The sequence below is a fragment of the Neopelma chrysocephalum genome, unplaced genomic scaffold, assembly GCF_003984885.1.
Source record: "Neopelma chrysocephalum unplaced genomic scaffold, ASM398488v2 Primary Assembly neopelma1_42, whole genome shotgun sequence".
Lineage (NCBI taxonomy): Eukaryota > Metazoa > Chordata > Aves > Passeriformes > Pipridae > Neopelma > Neopelma chrysocephalum.
The window spans coordinates 8,165,072-8,184,889 of NW_020897700.1; the positions used below are offsets into that span (position 1 = coordinate 8,165,072).

At 39.0% G+C, this 19,818-nt stretch overlaps 1 protein-coding gene across 3 annotated transcripts in view; it reads left to right on the forward strand.

The window, feature by feature from the left end:
- Nucleotides 1–285: 285 nt before the first annotated feature.
- CFAP97 (cilia and flagella associated protein 97) overlaps nt 286–19,818 on the forward strand; it is a 30,253-nt gene continuing 10,720 nt past the window's right edge. The window contains exons 1-4 of one of the 3 annotated variants that reach the window (XM_027676609.1): nt 286–385; nt 9,629–10,510; nt 10,599–10,670; nt 19,401–19,663. In XM_027676609.1, the coding sequence (XP_027532410.1) occupies nt 9,649–10,510; nt 10,599–10,670; nt 19,401–19,663 (1,197 nt within the window). In that variant the 5' untranslated portion in view covers nt 286–385; nt 9,629–9,648. Of the gene's footprint in view, nt 386–512; nt 622–736; nt 888–9,628; nt 10,511–10,598; nt 10,671–19,400; nt 19,664–19,818 lie in introns of those variants that run through there. The other 2 variants (XM_027676608.1, XM_027676607.1) reach the window with 2 other exon arrangements.

The following is a 19,818-nucleotide window of genomic DNA, read 5'->3' on the forward strand; positions in this document are numbered from 1 at the left end:
TCACAGAAAGAGTGATTAGACATTGAAATGGGCTGCCCAGGGAGGCAGTGGAGTCACCGTCCCTGGAGGTGTTTAAGAAAAGACTGCACGTGGCACTTAGTTCCATGGGCTAGTTGACAAGGTGGTGCTCGGTCACAGGTTGGACTCGATGATCTCAGAGCTTTATTCCAACCAAACTGTTTCTGTGATTTTGTGGGACAGCCCCTGCCTCGGGCACCTCCCACCAGAAAGTCCCGGCTCCCCGCTCCCTCCCCGCCTCGCTCAGGCACCGCCTGTCCCCGCCCGGCGGGCGGGGCTGCGCAGGAGCCGAGCGGGAGCGAGGCGGCGGTGGCAGTGCTGCGCAGCTCCGGCTTCCCTCCTCCCCTCTCTTTCTCCTCCCGTGCCTGTGAGTATCCGCCCGGCTGCCTGCGCGGTTACCACAACAAGGCCGGGGGAAGGGAAGGGCGAGGGGGGAGACGGCGGCGGCTGCTACTGCTGCTGTTTCTTGCCGGGAGCTGCTGGCCTGGCGGTGGGGCCTGTGGTGCCTCCTCCCCACGGAAGGTGCCAGGAGGGCGGTTGGGGGCGGTTGGGGACGACGGGCGTGTTCCTCCCCCGTCTGCGGCAATTTTTTCCCGAAACAAGGTGGGAGACGTGTTGTTCGTGTGTACATATGTATTATTTTAAACCAGTATATATCTATCTACTTTTAACTTGCCGTCTTTCCACTCGGGCCCCTGCCTGAGTGATGCGCACGTAGGTGTCCCCGAGCGCGTCGTGCGCTCTGTCTTTGCAGGGCTGGGGCTGGCGTTGAGCTGCCAGAGTTGGTCATGCCACCCTGAGACGTGTGGTACGCCCCACATCAATGCCATGCCTGCCCTCTTTGCTCCTCGGAGGGAATTGGAAAAGAGGTGAGAGATTCTCTTGTGAGGCACCGGCCCTCGTTGGTGTCGTAGCCGTCGGCTTTGGTAGTGAGTTACAGTGTCGTGCGCGCCATCCTTAAAGTTACCGAACTGGAAGGGACACGTTGCAGTGATGCTGAAATGGTGGAGTGCTTTGGTTGGGTTTAATTACTGGTATTTAAGTCAACTGAAGTGGTCATTGTAAACAGCTCGCCTCGAGCTTGTTAAATCATCGAAAGAGTCACTTCTCCCCACTTTCCTCAGGACGAGTCTTTTAACTCCCCCTACCCTGCAGAGTTCTGCACTAACAGTTCCCCAGGTGGGACTGTAGTTTGGAAAAATAACCAGCCACCAAATCTCTCGGCCCCTGTGGATTTGTATGGAAATCACTAAAGAGGTAACTGTGAAACCTGGGCCGCTGCAGCAGAGCAGAGTACCGAAGACATTTGAAAGCGACTCAGCGAGATGGTACAACACAATGGAGTGTATGTTGTGTTTGTCAAACTCCGGTTTTTTTTCTGGAGTTTTCACGGCATGTTATGGAAATTGGCATTTTAAAATGTATAATGGCACAATGTAATTTAAAATCATGTAACCTTTATGCTTGGCTGAAGTTTTTTGTTTACAGTTGTGCTGAACAATTTTTCAGAAACTAATATAATTATAGTATGCAAATACTTATGCTCGTTCATTCTTACTATAAAATATATATTTAAAAAGTGTCTAGTGTTTGCATTTGGACATGTATATATTTAAAAATTGTGTGGTTAAAATTCTTATGCAACATTCATAAAAACACCAGGACAACAATGTGGGATGGAATGAATGTAACAGAAATAGCAGTGCTAAATTTATTTTGTATCCCTGCTTTTGTCTGTTGTGAGGTGCTCAATATAGAGCATAGAGTGCATTATGCACATTTTTGCCTCTGTGAAAAAATAGTTAATCTCTCTTTGTCGGATAGAAAGTGATTGCTGGAGTTGTCAGTGGAGAGAGAACAAAGTTCCACAAAGTTAAATTCTTCAGAGAAGTTACTTTTGAATGACATAATATTGTACCTGAAGCTTTGATGTAAGAGTCTGAAAGTCAGCTGGATCCTAGATGAACCTAGCTATCTCCCTAAATTTTTGGGAGATCGGTAAACTTACTGTGATGGCTGTACCTTATTGATTTCACCATAGCTGTTTCTTAAAGCTATTTCATTCTTTGCTTCTTGGTGTTATGTTTGGCTAAGACTGGTGACAGTAATGGTCTAAAACCTAACCTATGTTCGTTGACTAAGTTTTTTTCCACCCAACGATGTCAAGGAATGTTTAAGTCACAATTCAGCTGTGAGTATTTGTCATTCTTAAAGTATTGCATTGTAATAACACTGGAACTCCAGGAAACTTTTATTATGTTGAATTTAATGGAGCCCTGTGTTTGAGCATCTTATCTGCTTTTCCATACTTGATATCTTCTCATCTGAAGAAACAAGTAAGTCACAAAAATATAATGCAAGAGATTATCTCAAGAGCCTTTTACCTCATTTGCCCCATACACACATTTTGAGGAAACAAATATATTTAGACTCTTCCTAAGTGATATTTGTTGAAGCTTCTCTTTGTATACTGATTTAGTGACTGAATTTCTATACTTCCCCCTGCCCATCTGTACCAGACAGTGCTTGTTCCTCCCACTGAAAATTGAGAATTGCATCTTATTTTTCAGTGGCTGAGGAGAATGTAATTGTTACATCTGTAAAACTGTGTTTAAAACTGTGATAATAGACACATCTTGTGATGGAGGGCCTTATGAAGGAAATCCTTCCAGAAACTCAGGTCTGTTTGATGTGTGTGGAAGCACATCTATGCAAAACATTGAAGGAAATGCTGATGACGCCTATTTGTGTAGTCAGGTCAATAAGCATACTGAATCTGTAACATTAGAAGCATGAAAACACTTCTGGTTCAGCGAGCATCTCTGTTGTGGGAGACAGTTCAGGTGTTGTGCCACTTGGTAGGGATGGCCTGATATTCTGAAGTATCTTTGATTTATCTGCTGCTGGACTCCATCAATAGTTTGCAAAGTGGTGTACTTGCTTCCTTTGTGGTCCTGCCGTCTATTTCAGGGCTGGCTCAGAGACAAATCCAGAAAAATCCTAAAGTAGGTGGCACGTGAACAGTGTAGATAGTCAGCTCTTGGATAGAAGTTTCAATGCTCTTGAACTGTATTACGGGTTTATTTTTGAGGTCTGGCTTCCCAACAGTAGCAGATGGACATCTGTAGATTCTAAACGTTTCTGGGCCATACCTCTACTGCGTGCAGTGAATGAGGCGGAAGCACGGACTGGTCACAACTAGTACTTACAAGGTGAGACTGGGAGAAAATTACCATACAGATATTGGTGAAAGAATTGTTGTTTCTCATTTGCTTTTGAACTGTGGTGAAAGAGAGGATTTATGGCTCTGTGTAGTTTCAAATACCTGACTCCCAACAACTGCAACAACAGCCTTAGTGACTCCTGAGGGATCTGATGTTTGAGTGGTATGCTTGGGTCTTAAGGAAAGCACTTGCAGGTAGTCCCATGAGCGATGCACCGGTATGATGGCAAATGTAACTCCAGCCTTTATGTGGCAGATATGTTGAAGTTTTACTTTAATAAGAGGAATTGTTTTCCTTTTTCTTGCATGCAGTTGTGGACTACTCTGCCAGACTGTGGATAGTCTGGTTGGATACATCTTGTCCCAAGATTTAAATCTTGATATTGGGCAAAAATACTCCTCATAGATATGTGCAAGTATAGCAGGAGTGGGAAAATTAAGCTGCCTTTTACTTTGCTCTTCACCCTCAGTATCTGGTAGTACAGTCTGTCCTTTTCTTGGCTTTTCATACCTGTTCTATGTTGTCGGAAAACTGTGGCTATGGGTCACTTTTGGGAAAGGTGAATGCTAGTGACTGGTTTCCCCTTAGCATCTTGCCTCTAAGTGTCTGAGGTAGCTAGAGGTGGGACTCTTCCAGGTGGTGAGAAACTGTGTATGGCAGCAGGCCCATGAGACTTTGATGTGGGTAGTGTCACTTATGCTTGTAGAGATGGAGGGCCTTATGAAGGAAATCCTCCAGAAGCTGCTATACTCTTGTCAACGAACAGACTCATTGTCTTTATTTTTTGTTTTGATTGTATGCTACTTCTTTTCCCCCTGGGTTTAGAGGCTTTGCCAGTCATTTTTGGGGGTTCTCAGCAGTGAGTGAGTAGCTATGGTCTGTTTAGACAGGTCTGATGGGCATCATCACTCCCATGATTTAACCTCAGTATTCTCTGGCCCAGCCTTTCTGCTCAAGAGGTCACAAGGTGACCTTTGCTGAAGAACCCGAAGAACAAATATTTAGTGTGTTTGTATGACTGAAATCCTGGAGCTACAGATGCATGCCTCTCTGTGTAATGTGTTTCAGCTTTTCACAGTAGGGGAATGGCTTATTTTTGGCTCAAGAGGAACTTTTTTCTTTTTCCTTTTTTTCCCCCTCTGTTTTTTTTTTTTCCTCTATTCTCCCTCCCCTCCTCCTCCACTCTGTACATTCACTTAAAAGCCTTTGCCCTGCAGTCATCTAGGGCTCTTTGGTGGTCTTGTGCTTTCATTTGCTCTAACCAGTGATGTCAATTGACTGTGTTCCAGGATCCTCTAGTGTCCATTGGCTGAAGTGAACTCTTACTTGAAATAGCCAGGAGACTCAGGACTTTCTGTTGCAATTCTTTTGAAAGGACTCAAGAGTACTTTGGAGCATCTCCAGTGAGCCTACCTCTGTTTGGGACAGAACTGCTGTTCTGAGGGCTAATCTGTCATGGGTTTGGGAGTTACTAAACTGTATATCAGAGCATACAGGGGAAAATTCTTCCATTGTGTCCAGCAGAGAGAACCAGGACTGAAAGCAAAACAAAGCAAACAATGGGACCCTCTACCCCATACTCCCCCCAAGAAAAGCAGAGGAATAAAGAGCAGCAATGGCTGTTTATACTGACCCCATAGATTTGAAGTAGCAGGTCTTCCCTCCTTCCTCTTCTCTAGCTAGGAGAGAGAAAAAGACAGTGAAAGGTATTAGAAAGTCAGCTGAGAATCAGCCAGATGAGTGGTTTCAGGTGCATTAGAAACAATGGTAGTTCTGATCTGTGCTTGAATTAGGGCCTGTGAGATCTGCTCTGTGAGGGACAAATGTTCTGTGGTCTGTTCAGATTACTTAGTTCAGGCACAAGTCTGCTACTGTCTCATGAGCCAGCAACAAGAGTTTTGTCATTAATCAGTAAATACTTATATGTAGGTTGTAATCTGAGCAAAGGGATTCACCTCCACATAGTTATGTCTGGGTGGTTAATCAGCAGCAACATGGTTACCTGTAATTGGACAGAGCCAGATTTTTGTTGCAGGTGAACCATGAAAGAATAGAAGCTAATAATAGTTGGAAGATGTGACATTGTAAGATCCCAGGTTCTTCTCATGAGCTCATCAAAGGGGTTTTATGTTAAAAATATACAAGACTGTGTTCCGTAGATTGGTTATGAACTAATCATGGTTTGGATTGGGGGAAATTGGAGGGAATTGGGGGAAGTTTGGAGAACTTATGGTGTGCAGGACAGCTGTAGCAGATATTGTGCTCTCCACTTGGAAAATCTGAATAACTACTGAAGAGGCTGGTTGTTTCATTCACGGGGGGTTTCCCTCAAGGGAAGTAGTTTCCCAAGATCTGTATTTCCTCCTTTGCATGCTTTGTTGTTTCTTACTAGCAAATACGAAAACTTTATTTAAAGAGGAGGTAGGTAGGGCTGGATATGAGTGGTTTGTCACATGGCTGGAAGCAGCTGCACTAGCTGATCTTGATGAGTGTTAAGTGTATCTGAGAACAAACCCAAGTTTTTGGTTAGTCTGCTGTACAGGTTTTAAGCCTTGTGTTTTCCCTTGTTTCCGCTCTTTTAAACTACACAAACCCCCAGAAGTAGGACTTTTCTCATCTTAACATTTTTATTGCTCTCTTCTAGACATTTTCAAATTTGTCTCTTTTGTTTGTTTGCTGGGTTTTTTTTAAGCCTCAGCCAAAAATGAGGAAAGGAGGGAGAAGGAGGGGGAGTGTGGTTCATCCAGCATTTTCAGCCTCTCCCGAGTTCACCCTACAAAGAGGCGATTTAGCGGTCAGCAGGTTTAAGATGGCAGGATCCCCAGAGGGGAAATAATGAGTATGTAGAATTAGAGGTTTTGGGAGTGTCATATAGAACATGTGCCATTGGTAGTACAAATCTTTTAATTAAAACACTTTAACCTTCCAACACCTTAGCTCTCAGACACTTTTTTCTGCTCTCCGAGATCAAAAGGTTGGGTCACTGTTCTGAGGAGGTAGAAGTTTCCAGCTGAAAGGATAGATCCAGCTGCAGAAGCACTAATTGTTTGGGCTGGAAGAAGGTTGCCTGCTTGGTTACTTCTTTCATTATCAATTATACTTACAAAGCAAAATTAGTAACCCTAAACCAGAAGGTGCCCTATTGGAGCTAAATACAATATTATATTGCTCCTGATACTTTACATATATGTTTGTTAATACATCCTGAGATGATATCTGTTCCTTTTTGTTGCTGGAAACATACTATTGACATATCTTATATGTACTATAGCTGTGCTGTGTTATGGCCTTTGTGGTCATGCACTGTATATACACGGTAACGTTAGACATTTCTGATTCAGGCCCTAGCATGTTAAAGGCCTTGTTTTCCACTTTTATTAAATACTAGAATGTAACAATGTTCTGAAAACATTAGGGCCTTTAGAGGATGCACAATGTACAAACTCAGAGTGTGATGTTCTGCATGCTAGAAATTTGCATGTTATGAGATCAGAAAAAGAAACAACTTTCCGCTCTATATGAACCATCCTCTTCCTCAACTATGAAAGTGAAATGGTTAAAAGAAAAGATAGTTGATCACTACTTGTACTTGAGTGTTGAGCCTGCTCATTTGAGTTGATCATACTTGTGTTAGAGAGTTTTGTGTTAGAAAGCCACAAAATTGTTTTGTATTGTTTTGTAAATAAATACAGTGGTCATTCGAATTAGCATTTAATGGTAAGTATTTGACTGTAATGAAAGTTTTTTGGGATTTTAGAGTATCGCTTGTTGATTCTGTATTTTAAAAATTGACAGTGTAACTTCTGTACTTCCCACAGAAATAAAATTACACTCTGTGTTGTATATAAATGGGTGTGAGAGCGTACAGGGAACCAATTTATTAATTTAGGATGGTTTATCAGCAAAGTTGCTGCTTCTGTATTGTGTCTTAGCAAATTCCAGCTCTGTTACAGACACTCTAGATGCATGAGTGGAATAGGATCCAAAAATACATTGTTTGTTTATTTCCTCTTGTTTATTTTTAATGGAAACAACAGAATTAATGAAACTTTAGTTTGTGAATGATTGTCAGTGAGAGAAACTGACCAACATGGCATGTCTGTTTCCCATTAAGATGAAGGCTGAAGTCCTTAGGGACTAGTGCCAGAAGAGTGGAAGATGCATGTAGCAGTGAAATGACTGGTGATACTGCTGCTGCTCCTTGGGCATAGCCAGCCTGCTAAACTGTCTTTCTTCTTTTTTTCTGTTGTGCATTATTAAAATGCATTATCCTTTTAGGAAGCTGCTCTAGGAAAACTTTCAGGAATTCACATGATAGGTGTGCATTGCAGACTATGCAAGCTACCTGAAGCCAGGTATCACAAGAAGTGACATGGAGGGTGAAATCAATAGCCCAGCTGAAGTGCATGTACACCAAAGCACACAGAATGGGTAACAAACAGGAGGAGCTGAAAGCCACTGTGCAGCAGGAAAGCTAGGAGGAAGTCGCTGTCATGGAAACATGGTGGGATGACTTGCATGATCGGAGTACTGCAATGGATGGTTATAAGCTCTTCAGAAGGGATATGTAAGGAAGGAGTAGTGGTGGTGTGGCCCTCTACATTAAGAGTGTTTTGACTGTATAAAGATCAAGGATAATGATGAAAAGGTTGAGTGCCTCTGGGTAAGAATTGGGGGAAAGGCTAACAAGGCCGGCATTCTGGTGGGAGTCTGTTACAGACCACCCAGCCAGGATGAAGAGGCAGATGAAGTATTCTATAAGCAACAGGGTGACGTTTCACGATCACTAGCCCTTGTTTTTGTGGGAGACTTTAACTTGCTGGATGTGTGTGTTCCCAGGTGTTTTACTCTTTTGTTCTGTTGCTCTTGGAAGAGCTCAGTTCTTTGGAGAGTTAGTTTTGTGGTACCAAAATTTGACTTCTGCTTCTATTGCTTAATAGTGTTTTCAGCTACAACATGTAACCATGTTAAGTCTCTTTTCAGTTCTTTGGCTTTATGGATCTTAAAACCACAGGATGATCTAGACCACCTGTTTTTAAGGTTTATATTGTGCTTTTTGTTTTTGGGGTGCATGTTTCTAGTTCCTCTAAAACAGTATTATTTGAGAAGGGGCAAGATGTCTGAGTGACATAGACTTTTAAAAATTCTGTATTTTGAAGTAATTTTTAGCCAGAACCTTTCTTGGAAATTAAAATTCTTTTTTCACCTTTGTTTGCCATAGCAACAAATTATGTGTGGTTTAAAGGAGACCATTCCTCTTGTAAAATATGCCGATTCTCCAGCCTTATATAGTTGCTTCCACTGTCTTTGTGTTTGGTTTCCTTGGGTCTAAAGAATGTTACATATTTATTGATTGCAGCTTCAAAATTTATGTAAAATCTATTGTAAAGAGTAGGAGGATAGTGCTACTGGCAAGATGGGACCCTTAGTCTTTGATACTGGCTGATTTTGTTTGGTTGTGGGGTGTTTGGATTTTTTTTATTTTAACTCTGTATATATACTACTAATAAGTGGAAATTTTCTTATCTGCCTGCCACATGCATAGGATCGAGCACCATATAATTCTGCAACAAATATGACACAATAGGAGCAGATTTGTGGAGCATAGTGGTTAGCACTGAGATCCTGATAGCCACAATAATATGTATTTGGTCTAGCCATAATCTGGTCCCGCAGACTGAAGAGTGACTGCTAGTTTAAATGCATTGGTTTCATGCCTGGAGCACACTTTTTAAAGCCTAGATTCATCTGAAAGAACAAGTTTTGTTACTGTAGTTACAGAGGACTGTCAAGAAAAGCAGGCTCCTTATCCAAACTAAACCATGAACACGGACACACCGTACATCTATCACAATTTAACCTACAGAGCCATTGATCTTTTGATGTAAATTGTAATTGCTCCTACTTTTAACTGCTAAAAGTCTGCAGTTTGAATGGCTGTGTCAGCCAAGATGGCAACCACCATATACTAACAAGGTTTTTAATATAAAATTCAAAGTAATGGTAGCTCATTAGTGGCTCTAGCTTAAAATGGCTCTAGGTTAAAGGGACAAAATAAGACACTTCAATTTCTTGTTTTTAATAGTTAAGACTTTTTAGCCTCTAACCACATTTGACTAATTTGCTGAGGAGTAATAGTTTTGATATTGTGATGGGTTTTGTTGGCTTAAACCGAAACTTTTTGGTCTAACATAAGCTGTGTGCAATAAGGTGGCACTAAATTTCTGTACAGAACTCATTATGGAATTATCTGTAGCAACATAACAATTAATTGCAGAATTATAAATTGCTACAACTAAAAGAGTAAAGAACAAAACTATTATACTAAAAGTGTCCTTGAATCTGTTTTTACACTAACCTTTGGAAATGTTTTCTGATGATTGCAGGTAGCACTTCGTATTTCAGTATGGACCATTTTGAAGACATATCAGATGGTGAAGTGGATCATGCTTTCTTTGACAGTGATTTTGAAGAAGAGAAAAAGAAAGCTGAAGAAAATGGTGAATGTATAGAGAAAGAAAGTACAAAGGCAGCTCTTGCAGGCACTGATTTAGTTTCTAATTCAAAGGATGCAAAGTGTGGTAAGGAGGAAAGTGAAGAAAAGCAGATAGATTTGCAAAAGCATCAGTCCCCCGAAAATAGCACAGATCGTCTTGGAGATGCTTCACCTCTGTCAGTTTCTCCAGTTGCGGAGAATGCAGGTGCATCTGGAGCGACACCTGCAGCAAATAAAGGAACACAGGAGAACGTTCCTGCTGGAATCCCCAAAATAGTTAAAGAAGGTGAAGAAGATTATTATACAGATGAAGAAGATAGTAGCGATGATGGCAAAAAACAGAGGGTCAGACCAAAGTCAACTAAGCAACCAAACAACATAAAAAAGGCTAGCAAAAAATATACTAATATTAACTCCTCCTCTTCTTCTTCCTCCTCCTCATCCTCCTCCTCCTCATCCTCAAGCTCAGATACAGATTGTTCTGATACAGATTCTGATAGCTGTTTATCAGATTCATCTCGTTCTTCCCCAAAGAAGAATGTTTGTAGAAATGCTCTTTTGTCTCCAAAACAAAAATTCAAGTCAGCAATGAAATTAGCAGAAGGAAAACCAAAGCTTGGTGAGGACTTGGAGGAGTCTGAAGACACAGTGACTGACGTAACACCTTTGTCAACTCCAGACATCAGTCCTATCCAGTCTTTTGAACTTGTAGCATCAAATGATAAAAAACTAAAAGTAAAGAGACAGGAAAATGTGAACCAAGAATTATATGGTAATTTTGAGAATTTAAGTACAACACAAAATTTGCAAAACATACAGGGCTGGAAAATCCAATCTTATATCTCTGTTTTTTTCACTAGATTCTGATTTTGATCGCAGATATAGTCGAAAAGTCTTGCATGATGCCATGGATCTGAATCAGCTTTTGAAAGGTGACTTTTAAATTTTCTTTTTACAAAGTATGATGTTGTTGAGAACAGTTGAGTTCTAGTAGAAGAGAATGAGGTTTTAATGTGCCACATGTTTTTAAAATGGATTCGTGTCTGAGTGGTGTTGATATAATTCTTTGAATTCTTCTCTATGTAATAGTACTAATTCTACAGTAGTAAAAAGAAGCATGTGTATGAGCATGTGTTGGTTTGCATATACCTAGAAGTAAGACATACAAATGGAGTGAATTTCTAAAAAAAATTTAATATATTAACAAATTGAATAATAAAACTGCACATGCATTTCAAGGTGTACTGGACCATGCCACAATTTACTATCTAAGTTAAAAAATCAACCTTTCTGTTGAAATGCTGGATTATCAACCTCCAAAACTGAAAGAGAGTCCAAAACTTTAGTGCATGATAAATACTATTCATATATTTAAACTTCTAGTACCTTTCTGATAATGAAAGAGAAGTATTTGAAATTCTTTTTCTGAGCTAAGTGTGTGCTTTCTAAAATACCATAGGTTGAGCAGATAATCTTTACTGAAACTAGAGAGGTTGCTCCGGGCCAACAGACTTAATAAATCTTAGTCATGAAGTCTAAGAGAGAACTTGGAAGCTCTTTCCCTGCGTTCCTTGCAAACCTTCTTTGTATGAGATGAGAGTGCATTGGATCTCCTCATGTGCATATTTTAAGGTCTACACAGTGCTTTTGCATTTCTTCTTATGACCCAGAGTTTTCAGTAGTAAAATCTGTAGAATAAAAGAGGCTTGGCTCAAGAAATCTGCTGATCTTAGGTGAGGAAAGCCTCTTACAGTTTGAGTCTGGTACATTTCAAGCCAGCTTTGCTGTATTGAAGTAAGCCTGGATGACTAAAACTGCATTTGTTTTTTTCTTCACTTTGGACCTTGCCAAACTGAGCTTCTAGTGAATAAAGATTCAAAATGTATTGTATCCATGATTTAACTTTCCTATGAGTAAAAATGAGGATTTTACTTGTATGGAAATTCTTCTGATGCTAAGAAAAGCAACACTAGGCATCAATAAAGGAAGAGCTTGTTCTCATTTCTGACAGTCCTCATGCTTCAGCCACTCTTTCCTACTAGAAAATACTCCAACCAGTTGTCAGAACATGATGTCAGAAGAGTTGTTGCTAGGCAATTGAAATTATGATGTCCTACATCTTTATTTGTTCCCTATTAGCAAGAAGCTTTTTAATAATTGGTGATTATAGAAGGACTCATCCCTAAAACAAATAGGTATTATAGCTCAGAGTAGGTATTCTCAGACATGAATGTCTGTTGAGGGGAGGAAGTTTTTCCTCAAAACTGAAAACCAATTCCAAATAACAATAATAAAGATAGAGTAATGAGAAGTAGAATTCATATAGTCTGGCAGCTGATTAACATGCATATTACTCCCAAGTGCCTCTCTAAATCAGCAAGCACAACAAAGCTTAATTAGTTTGGGCATTTTGGAGTTAAAATGGAGCAGGATTATTAATGGTGCAAAGTAACTGGTCTGGGAAATATGAGCTAATCTTGTTCTGAGTTATTGCTTCCAGATCTTTTTGGACTTATTAGGAAATAAAAAAAGCGTAAATCATTCTCCCCCCCCCACACAGTCTGCATTATCAGAACTGGATAGTGAGAACACTGGAAGCTCAGACCTGAGTGCATGAAAGAATATTTAAATGATCATGATTTGGTTTTAAAGTATGATATTTTTCAGTTATCTGTACTGATGAAGCATTTTGTTTAAAATTTTTGTCAAATATTCTTGTAACATAGCAGGACATAAGCATTTGCAGCAGTTATGCAAGTTTAATTTCCCAAGGTCCCCAGAAACTTGCAAAATTTCCCTGTGATCTGTTACTGTGTTGTTTCTAGGGGCCATTCAGTAATTTATTTTGTACAATTATTCACATTACCAGTGCATACATTTGGGAAGACTAGAATCTCTTGTATTAAAAAAAAAAAAAGAATTGCAAGAATGAAGAAAGGAAAGAAATCTGTTCAAAGAACAAGTTTCAGACTAGAACAAGTGTCTGGTTATTAGGCAGCAAGGTAGTTTATGTACCTTAAAGCAAAATTAATTTGAAGCATTTAGAAAATGTTGTGGTTATGTTCCCTTAATACATATTTTTGTTCATATTGAAAAATATTCATTTTTAAGGAGTTTTAAAAAATTATATGTAGATAAAAAAAGAATTATCGTGCCTTTACAACTCCTAAAGTTATGCTTGTCTTTGATAGAAGCCAAATTTTCAGTTATGCTATCTGAGAAGGTAAAATCTCACAAATAACACAACTGTAGCTGTGCTTGCTCTCTGTCTTTAGACAAGTCTCTCAATTTCTGTAGTTCAGAATAGAGTTGTCTGCTAAAATTGCTGTGTATCTCTATTTGAATTTGTTTGGTATCAATACAATGGGATTGCCCGAGGTATATACAATGCTAAAGAATTTAGCACTTCATGTTTTCTTCTCTGTAAAATGGGGTTGATACCTGCTTATTTTACTGAAGTGTCTGTGAGAATTAGTCTGTAAATCCATGGTATTAGCTATTATTAACTTGAGGAGGTGGTATGATGGGGTAAGTAGGGCAATTGGCCACAGGCTGAAGACCAGTTCTATCCTTGAAGCTCGCACTGACCTCTGTGACAAAAAATCTTTCTGCCTCTTTTGTGCCTTAGATTTTTAAAATAGTCAGAGCTCCCCGTGTGAAAAGCACTGTGATATAAATATCATTATTATGAAAGTAAAAGCTCTGTGTTTCTGAATAAAATCTATTGTAGAAAGTTAAATAGCAGCTTCAACTGAACATGTAGCAATTGCTTTAACTTTTTTTTTTTTTGCTATGATTTGTCACTCAGGAAATAGAAAAAGTTTTTGATAACTGAAACTTTGTACTCTTAGGGGTATGCTTTCTGTGTACTCATTCATGCTGAACGAGCATATTTGTAGAATAACTGTTAAGTAGTATCTAAATTTAAAGTAGACACTGAAATATATATGTACCCAAGCTGTAGAGTTGAACTAAACATATATAGCTTTTCTATGGAGTTTCATTTAGTTTGTATTTTCAGAGTTTGAACTAACTCTGTGTGTGCACGTGTATGCATATGCTTTGTTTTCACAGATCTAGAAACTATTGTTGAGGTAGAAGAGCAATTATCAGCATATTCTTATATTTAGAATTTGAAAACATTGAAAATCTGTAAGGTTATGAAGAGATTTAGACTTTTCCAACATCCATGAGAAAATGTGTATATTATGGGGGAAAAAACAGTTCAGCACCTGCAAAATATCTGTTGTCTTTCTCATGACATCGAGATAACTAGCAGCCCTATTTAAGCATATTTAAGTAGGGAAAATTTACACCTGAGAGGACATCCTCCTTGTAAGAAGCAATATGCACACAGGTAAACCCAGATGACCAAACCACGGCTAAGGTATTAAGGACAAGTTTATTCTGAAGTCCAAAACCCTAAATACACTGCTAAAAATCGTGCAGCGGGCAAAAGAAGCAGCCCTGAGAGGCCCATTCAGGTGCCTTTATGACAACACCTTTTGCATGCGCATGACTTCAAAGTAATAATCTCCTCTGTGCTTTATGGTTTCTTTCTCTCCCCAGAGGCCTTTAACAAGTGTGAGAACAGTCACCACTTCTTGCAAAAGGGGAGTTAACTTCTCAAAACAGCAAAAAATAGGTAGTACCTTTCATGGGAAAGAATTTTCTCCCACACTGGGTTTTTCCTAGGCCTCGTTTTCTTAGCAGCAAAAACCTCCTTGAGCGAAACTCTTTTTTCCTCCTTGAATAAATCTTACGTGTTTACCCTTCTTTCCCTACACTCCTTTTCTTAAAAAAACACTGAATCGTGAGTTCTTCAAAATCCCTTTTAAAGAGCTCTGTGGCATGAAATAATGGATGTTCTAAGGAGTATTTGTTTAGAGATACCACAGGGAAGTAGTTTAAAATTGAAACTACTCGACATTGGTGAAGAACTGTGATTGATTTAATCCTTTAGTTTTTTCAGATGTGTTACAGTTGTGGTAGTGGAGCAGTATAAAACAAAACATCAGGCAAGTGTAAGCACTGAAGCAATTTGTACTGGAATTGCAACAGATACACTGAAACATGCATGATTTTGATTTTAGCCTTAATCCCATTAGGACAGCTGTATCATCCCATCCTAATGCATTTGACTTGCTAATTATAATTTGTATTTTTTATAAGATTTGGCCTTTCTCATTCTTTAAGGTCATTTCAATGCTTAGAAATGGAAAGCAATAAACAGCTTGTTTATTGCTTAAAAAAAAGTCAGGTATCTCTCCATGGAAACCAGCTTTCATAGAAATCCTGTGAACACCAGGGAATTTTCTTCTCCTGCTTACCAGTAAATGAGAAGTAGATTGCACACTGTGAAGTCGTTATGCAAATGCTGCTGCTTATTTATCACCTCCCCCAAATTGTATTTATGGTCTGACTAACAATGAAAGTAAGTAGGGGTTTAGTTAAATTACTTATTACCCACTGATAGAGTATGGATATAATAGATAAATCATATTGAATTTTCTCAAGACTCACAAACTCTTTAGAACCTTAAATCGTAACCTTAAACTGTTGTGTTATCTGATGTTGTCAGTGGCCACTGCAAAAATAGTCAGGTAAACCATTCAAACCCTTAGCATTGTGATTAAAGAATAGTGTGGGTTTTGGTTATTGGTGGTGAATTGTCCCTGGTTTTATGGGCGTGTGCTGACCTTTCTTAGACTGTCTTTGCCATGGAAGCCGTGTTGTTGCCAGGCGTTGAATGGTGAAGTGCATTCAGTGCATATTGGACATAAATTTCTGGTGTAGATTACCTAATTTTCTGTCATAGTTAGTGTGTGGAGAATAGGAGTATGATGCTGTATCATCAAAGTGGTGCTTTGCAGGGGCAGGTTGGACAGATTTTTCAGCCAGGTAGCTTCGGAAGTAGTGGCAACTATTACTGCTGATTGAGCTTCGGGGATCAGAAGCCTCTTTCTGAACTATGGAAAAAGTGTCACTTCTGCTTCAGAAAGACCTGCAGAAGTTTTTGCTCACTGCCTTCTAGATTGCTTCTATCATATATTTGAGTATCATTTGAGGCATAGTGATTGCAGGGATGTCCCCTGCCTTTTGCTTGTTTTGTTAGGAATGAGCAGTTAAGCTGTAGTATTAATGATACTCTTTCAGTAAAATGACACAGCATGCATTTTTTTTCTACTAGTAGTCATTTTTTTCTACTGTTAGTCTTTTCTTTCTACTGAAGTTTAAACTCTCCTGGCACACAGTTCCTAAGAAAATCAATGTTGCATTTGTGTGGTTTAGGAAAGATCATCTATAGACAGGCTTTAGTAAGTTATGGTTTGCTTTGGAGTAGCGTTTGCAGCTTAAATTCTTCCTTAACGTAAATCTTAACTAAGTAAAACACAACTTTAATTTATTAATTTACCAACTTGAAGACCAACATACCAACTAGTTTTACTGTGTTACCTGATCCAATGCCTTGGTGTATTGCAGCACTTGTTCTGCAGAGAGCTAGTTGTGAAATTTCGAGTGTTGTTCTTGGGTCATAGGGAAGGCTGATAATAACATCGTTTGAGGTACTGAAGAAATTAGTGAGAAACTAAGAAGTTTTAGATTGATCTTTTTAATCCATCCCCCTGAAAAAACTTGCTGCTGCATGTGTTGTATTGGGTCTGAACTTCTGGTGCAAAATTAATGAGTCTCCTATAATTCAACAGCGTTATCAATTGATTACTTGCTTTTGTCAGTCCTCTGATCAGGCCTCACTGAATAACTTCACAGCAAAACCTTTGCAGTTATCTTAATTCTTTCACTGTATTAATATATTGCTTTTGAGTTGTGATAAATTCAGTTATGACTGTTAGCAAGCTCTTAACTTCAAGAGTTGTCAGAAAGCTGTTGGCTATAATAAAGTCAGTGTCTACACTAAAAATAAATAATAAATATTTATGAGTCTAAGAATGAACAACATACTGAAGAAAGTGAGCTGGAGTTTCTTTCTGCCTGACACAAGTGGGAAAGGCTGTCTTTGTGGTGAGGTGATAAAAGGTGTGGATGAGGCGCTGAAGAAGTGTAATATATTGAAAAGACTTATGAGAGGCTAAGGAAAAGAAGAAGAATGAAAAAAGAAAAGTGTATGTATTTGGGGGGATGTGACTAACGGAGGTCAATGTGACTAGCAGGTGAGAGTAAATTAGTAAAATTTTGTCATGCTTTATTCACATATATATAAGAAGAAGTACCCAGTAGAGCAGTGCATGGATATGTACGTAGATATGTAGTCACACTAATTGCCTGAGAGCTTCTTTCTGGTAAAATACTGTGGTGTTTAATGCTACAGAAGTTGGAGACCACTACCCCCTGGGGATCTGAGGGACAAAGTAATGCAGTGCTTGTTGAGCCCTGTATGTAGCAATCGCTGCAGGGTACCTTAAATCATCATTTCTAAAAGCATTTACTGACCAGCAGTAACGGGGGGAAGGGGAGAGGTGTTTGTTCCATGTTCCTGCTCTGGTTTTATTTTTTTCATCACACCTGACAGGGGTTTACCAGAAACTGAGCAAGTCAGAAAATAAGTAATTACCTTGAAGCATTTTTAATCTCTTAACTGGTTATAGTTCACAGCTGCATCATAGGCATATAGAGTCTTTGCCAAAGTATAGCCAGCTTGTGTCTTACAGAGAATTAGAAGTCACATACCACTGAAGACATGAAACCTGTATTTCTAATTGAAAATGTCTTCATCCAGAATACCATTGCTTTAAATTGAATTTGACTAGTTCACACCTTTCACAGAAACAAGAGAGTTGCTGTAAATTTTCACTGACAGTTATTCAGAAGATTAAGTGTCTCTTTAAGTGACTTCATCACCAATAGCATCAGTGCCACAAAGCTAGGTCAAGGCTCGAGTTCAGCAGCTGTTCTGTGCCACAACCTGATTTCCGCTCTTGCATATAATGTGCAGTCTTTAACCCATGAGATGCTATGGATTTAAAGCAAAAGGTAAAATTACCTTTCATAGCTCCATAATAATACAATTATCCATTATGTAATATTTTATCTTCTTCATATGGTTGGTCAAATTACTTTCTCCCACTTGTGTTCTGCAGTGCTGGTTTTGCATGTTCCCATTAAAAAATATTTAATTATTTTTTACTGAGAGGTATGCTGCAGCTTTATGAGTTGTGTGGTTCTAGCTATTTTCTTTGCATTTCTCTTTGTACCTTGTAGACTTATCCAGATGAGTCTTATTCCAGGTCTGTTTCCTGCAATGGTGTCAATGGGTATACTAGTTTTCCCTTGGGAATAACTTACTAAACTGTAAAGATGTTTTTCAAGACATTTATACTTTATTAACCTGTTGGTTGGCACACTCGGTCTGTGCTAGTTTGCATTGTGTCTTGGTTTTGAGGTGATTTGCATCTTCTCTTGACAAATGAAAGCAGTATTTGCTAATGTGGGGAAACCTCACAGTTAGAGCTGCCTAGGGGCAGTTCTTGCCTATATTCACTAGCATACTGATGGAGCAAGCTTAATAATTTCCAGAGGAACGTTGAAGTTCATGAAGTGTTTGGATTTTGCTTTTTGGATACTGTTCCTAAATTTCTCAAAGACAGTAGCACTATTTACTTGCATCAGTTCTGAAATAAACTGCAAGAAAGATTTAATTTTGTTTTAAAGTAAGAAAACACTCATGATTCTTTGAAGTTTTTAAGAGGTTATAGGCTGACTCAGACATCCCTTGCCAACAGGTTGCTAATGTGGAAGTGTTTGCTGAGGAAATATTACTGCATGCCTGGTTGGTTTTTTTTTTGTTTCTGCTTTGGATGCTTGTTTTGCTTGTGTGGAGCTTTTAGGGGTAAGAGTGAGGGGTGTCTTCTGAAGGCACTGTGATATTGGAGGAATGTGGGGAATGAATGGCTTGAATAAGGCTTCGTTTTCTGTGTCTCAGCTCCAAAAATCTGTTTAACCTCATGTGGTACTGCCATTCTTGTACCGTAGATAATGCAGTGGTTTGATAGGGTAATATATGACAGCATAGCTCTTAAAGCAGTTGCTAGAAGATGTACTGCAGAGCTTTAGAAAGCAAAGGCTTAGAAGTAGGTCAACAGCAAAGCTCCAGTGAAACTATAGTAAATATAGCTGTCTCTGGCTAAGAGTGAAGTTTTCCAGTTACCTTATCTTGCAGTTGTGCAAGTCTGACTTGCTGTGTATTTTTAAGTGTGCATTCTTTAGCTTGAAACCTTATAGCATGGTTTAATTGTTATTTGTTTACTGTTTTAAATTGCCAGGACCCAATAATTTTTCTTCTATGTGCTCACTCATTTCCACCCATTACATTTAATTTTTATAATTCCCTTTGCATTTCCTGCACCAGCATGATGTAGGATTGCTTCAGGAGCAAAGGATCAACAAAATCACTTCAGGGAGTGCACTTTGTGCCTCTGATAGCTGCTTCCCCAGTGTCAGTTTTGTGTCTGAAACATCATTTCTATTCTGCCTCTCATCTGAGACAGATACTTTAGATTAACTTTGGAACCAAGTTTAAATCTTTTTCTATGTGAAAACATCTAAATATTAATTTATGGTTTAATTCTTGGTTCTGTAATTTATTTCAATACTGAAGCTGTGTTTTCTAATCTACGTATTTTTCACTGTTTGCTATTTTAAAGCTTTCTTACAGCTGGAGAAAAAAGAACAAAAACTAACCATCGATCAACCATCTAAAGGAATAAGGAAAAATTATTCTTTCACAAATGAAGAAGTAAGACAGATCGATCGGGAAAACCAAAGGTTGCTGAAAGAACTGTCCAGACAGTCTGCAAAGCCAAGAAGAAGTACCACGTTGAAGAAAACATCTGTACCATCTCCTAGATTGTACCACAGTGCCCTCAACAGGCAGAAAGAGCAGCAAAGAATTGAAAGAGAAAACCTGGTAAGTTTTGAGTATGGATGTGGATCAGTAAATTGGGAAGGACCATCTCTTGTCAGATGAGCTATTGCTAAATATTTAGAAAATTGATGAGACAGTACTTGGACCTTTGCTGCAGTCAGTCTTCAATGAATTTCCATTACTATTCTGTTTGCATA